Source organism: Geospiza fortis, unplaced genomic scaffold (genome assembly GCF_000277835.1).
Source record: "Geospiza fortis unplaced genomic scaffold, GeoFor_1.0 scaffold884, whole genome shotgun sequence".
In the NCBI taxonomy this organism is placed as follows: Eukaryota; Metazoa; Chordata; class Aves; order Passeriformes; family Thraupidae; genus Geospiza; species Geospiza fortis.
Window position 1 is genome coordinate 322,730 of NW_005054642.1, and position 4,422 is coordinate 327,151.

General features: G+C 41.7%; 1 protein-coding gene across 1 annotated transcript in view; it reads left to right on the top strand.

Annotated features, from left to right (window-relative positions):
* Positions 1 to 1,395, top strand: part of PIGM (phosphatidylinositol glycan anchor biosynthesis class M) — a 29,537-nt gene extending 28,142 nt beyond the window's left edge. Inside the window, exon 3 of the mRNA XM_014311053.2 lies at positions 2 to 1,395. Within this exon, the coding sequence (XP_014166528.1) occupies positions 2 to 821 (820 nt within the window). The 3' untranslated portion in view covers positions 822 to 1,395. The remainder of the gene's footprint in view (position 1) is intronic.
* Positions 1,396 to 4,422: the final 3,027 nt, after the last annotated feature.

Here is a 4,422-nt window from a genome sequence, read left to right on the forward strand (position 1 = left end):
CCACGCTGTACTGGGTGGAGGCGGGCAGCGTGGGCAAGGCCGCCGTGTGCTACGGGCTGGCCGTGCACATGAAAATCTATCCCCTGAGCTACGCGCTGCCCATAGCGCTCCGCCTGAGCGCTGCGCCGGGCCGCGGGGCGCTGCGGGCGCGGGGGGACAGAGCGGCAAAGCTCACGGTCATGGCGCGCCTCTGGCACCTCTTGGTAAAGATGGTGAACCGCGACGTGCTACTCTTTGGAACGGTTGCCGGATCAGTGCTGGCTGCCTTGACTGTGGCATTTTATCACCTCTATGGCTGGGAGTTTTTGGAGCACGCCTACCTCTATCACCTGACTAGGAGGGATATCCGTCATAACTTCTCTCCTTATTTCTACATGTTGTACTTGACAGCAGAGAGCAAGTGGAGTTTTGCCCTTGGGCTCGCAGCTTTCTTGCCCCAGCTGCTTTTGCTCCTGGTTGTTTCCATAGCGTTCTACAGAGACCTTGCCTTCAGTTGTTTCCTACACACCTCTATTTTTGTGACTTTTAACAAAGTATGCACATCCCAGTACTTTGTCTGGTATCTCTGCCTTTTGCCCCTTGTAATGCCTAGTATTAAGATGTCCTGGCATAGGGCTGTGCTGCTTCTCTTTCTGTGGTTCATTGGACAAGGCCTGTGGCTTACTCCTGCATTCTTTCTGGAGTTCAAAGGATATAACACTTACTTATTTATATGGATGGCAGGCTTGCTTTTCCTTTTAATTAATAGCCTCATAATTGTTCAGATTATTGCACATTATCAAAAAGAAACACAAGTTGCAAAAAAACTGAAGCAACGGTAATAAACTGACCAAAATCCAGAAACAGCCCTACTGTCTTTGGTATGGCATCACATATCACCAGCACTTCACCTAACAAAAGTACACCTAAGTTGTACTAGAGCACATTGTGTGTGAATGTTACTGTTTCAGGCCGTGAGAGTGCTGATGGCCCTCAGTTACCCTGAGCAGCCCAGTCCTGCCCTGAGCAGTGTCAGCAGGGGTACCTGTCTCCTGTGTGGGTCTTGAAACTGCCTTGCAACCCTCTCTCCAGCACTGTCTCCAGCTCTGTCCTCCTGCTGCTGATTAGAATACCTGGAAATACCCTGGACCAGTTCATCACTTAAATGTGTTTGGGGCTCTGGTGAATGGGCTCTACCCATCTGCACTAACTGTCTTCACCTGCTGCTTCCAGAAACAGGGGGGCTGTGCCCTGCCCTTTGACCCCTGTGCTGGGGCCACTCTCAGTTCCTGTTCATATTCCCTTACGGAGTAGTCCTGGCACCTTTTTTCTCATTCTCAGTGTTAATCTGATGAGGACCTTGACCTTTATCTAGAATAACACGGAAGATAATAAAGGTGGAATTTGGTTATAAAATTGGAGTTCGACAGTTTTGTACATTCCAGTAGGTCAGTGAGGTGTTTGGCAAGGCAATCGCTCGACATTTACGGTGGGGTTCATTTTTTCATTTGTTTCCACAGTAACATTTTAGCTATGCACTGTTTGTGGCCTGTACCTGGCCGTTATGTCATTAACTCTTTGAGACTTCTAATTTATTTTAGAATTCAGATATTCCTCTCTTTCACTTGTTTTTGCATATTCTATTCTGTTTGAATTTTTGAATAGATTTATTCCCCTTGCCATGGAAGAAGTTTTTCCCATATACCTGTCTTGGATCACAGAGATGTATAAAGCTTATGTATTTGTTTCTTCCTGCCAGGCTTCAGAAAAGAGGCCACTGCCTTAAATTTCAGTTAATATATGGTTTTTGTGGGTGTTAACAATAGCAAATGCAGAGTCAAAGTACACTTAGAACGGCACCTGTCTCCCTAAAGCACTAGAGTTTATGCCAAAACAGTAATTGGAAATGTTGTTTCTCAGTGGTTCTGTTTCTCTGCTATTAAAAAGAAATGAAAAAATGAAAGGAGTTGAGGAAATTGAGCATTTCCCAGAAGAAAAGGGAAGTTTTGAAATAGGAAGCTCTACAACTTGTCAAAACACATTTATTCCCATAGGAGACACAGGAAGATTTGGAATTGAGTGCCAGGTGATGATGAGAGAAGAGCAGAGCCATTTTGGAATCAATGCTCTCTAGAACATCCCACAAGAGGTCTGATTTACACAGCTTTTGACAGAGGCAGAAACTGACAATGTATTTTAGTAAAATCTAGTTTATATAGGCAAATGCCAAATAGAAGAGTTTTCATATTTGCCTCACCTTTTAGTTACACCTAATGCTAAAGCGAAACCCCTACTGTGTAACATAGAGTGGGCTTCAAGGCAAAATAGCTTCAATCACTTAGTGGAATTCCTGGTGATGTCACTGGGAAATGGTAAGGCCAAGTGGATTTGCCATGCTGCCTCTGAGCCCTGGTGGTCTCCTGAGGCAGCCCTCTTCCTCAGCACTGCACTGACTTCCAGCCACCTCACATGCAGGATTTCCTTTCCTGGTTGCAGTGCTCTCTTGTGAGATGGAATTACAGTCTTTTCATTGTGAATTTTTCCCACTGCTTCTCAGCCCCACTGAGTTTCATGTAACTCAGGTGGTTACATGAAAGAGAGGAAACCCCTAAGCCACCACAGCCCAGAGCCAAGGAGCATGTTATCAGGAGATGTGACCATGACCTTATACCACTTTGGCCCAATTTAGACATTCTGATGTGTTAGAAGGACAATTTCCCTGTGATTTCCATGATCAGAGTATTGGGGGGTGTTTCTGCTCCTTCACTGGAGAGCTTTTCTCTGCTATCTGCCTTCTCACTTACCTTCAAGCTGTGAAAATCCTGACAGCCTCTTTGAAAATCCAGAAATTGGATAAGGCAATGGATATTCTTTTGAGTGTCTTGTTTTTTTTGGGGCAGACGTGGCACTGATTTCCTTCTTTGTCTGAGATGAAGAAAGTTTTATAGCACCAGCCTGTCTATATCTTCCGCTATAGGTGTATCGGTCAAAAAACTGGTGGGAGAAGCCACTTGCACAGTTTTATATTAATCAGCAAGACATTGTGTGTGTACTGTGAGCGTGTGAAGCAAAATCATCCCATGTGGCTTTATTTTCCAAGGCAGAGTTGGATATACCCAGCTTCTGCAGAAGACTGAAGAGGCTCTTCTGTGCAATACTTCTGCTCACCCCATCCTGATGTCCAGGCAATGGCTCATTTTCCTTTGCAGCTGATCTTGCATTATCTGTTACACATTTTTCTGTTGCAAAAAGCATGTTTTCTTCCCCCAGAGCAATGTTCTGTATTGCTTTAAGATACCTACTTATGCTCTTTGCAGACATTTCCACACCTCTATTTTTCTCTTCCTGTTAGCAAAGAAAGCAAATGCAAGCCAAAAGGCATTTCTAACCTCAAAAACCAACAAAAACCAGCATTTTAAGTTACTGTATTCATGACAGAATTGTAATATTTTTAGGTAAGAAGTAGTTTCCTTATGAAAAATACATTCTTGACTTGTTAATAGCTACATCATTTTGAGAATGCAAAATTTTCAGCAATTCTGCATCATTTTTCAGAATACAAATTCTGAAGCAGCAACAGGAGCTGAAGGGTACCTTCCCTTTGCAGGTCAGTACCAGTCCTGCAGTGATGATTTGAGAAAGCCATGCATAAACAAGCTATAAAAAGGCTTTTAAAAAAAACTAGATTTACAGTCATCATTTTAATAATAAGGATGAGTCCCTCTTTTTAAAGTTGTTTTCTAAATCACCCAAATGTGTTTGTGATTTAGACGTAATTCAAGTGACTTATAAAAATCTGGATAAGAGAAACAAACTGAAGGAAACAAACAAAAAGGTATTTGAGAGTTTAGATATTGCAAATTGCTTTTAGAAAAATTATTCCATAGTTAAATGGAATTGAATAATTTATTCATTTTTTTAAAGGGTTAAAATAATTTAATGGAGTACCAAATAAGTTCTAGTTCTTGAACAAGTTATGGTGAATAGTTATAATACCCTTAAAATTTACCAAATTCATTTCCTATGGAACATTTATTGCTTTTGATGCTGTTCAGATTATTTTGCTTGATAACTTTGTGTCTATTTATCTTCTGATAATTAGGAGCTGAAGTTTCTCAATGTTAGTGTTCCTTCCCAACTGTGAGTTGCAAAACTGTAATGGCAACTGCTTTGCTTTTAAAAGGTTGAAATGCCTGTTGAAGTGTGTCTCATCTGCAGAATTTTTTCACATTGCACTGAAACCAGCCCTTAAGCACAATGTACAAGAGGTGAAAGAGGGAAAAGAAGAATCAAGAAAAGTATCATTTTTGCCTTGATTTTTACACTGTAGCCTATTGTCCAAAGATTCATGACTGGATTCTCAGGTGACTTCAGGCAAAACTCAGCATTTGACAATGGTTTGCTTTACAGTTTATAAATGCAATTATTAAAAAAGCAGGGTAA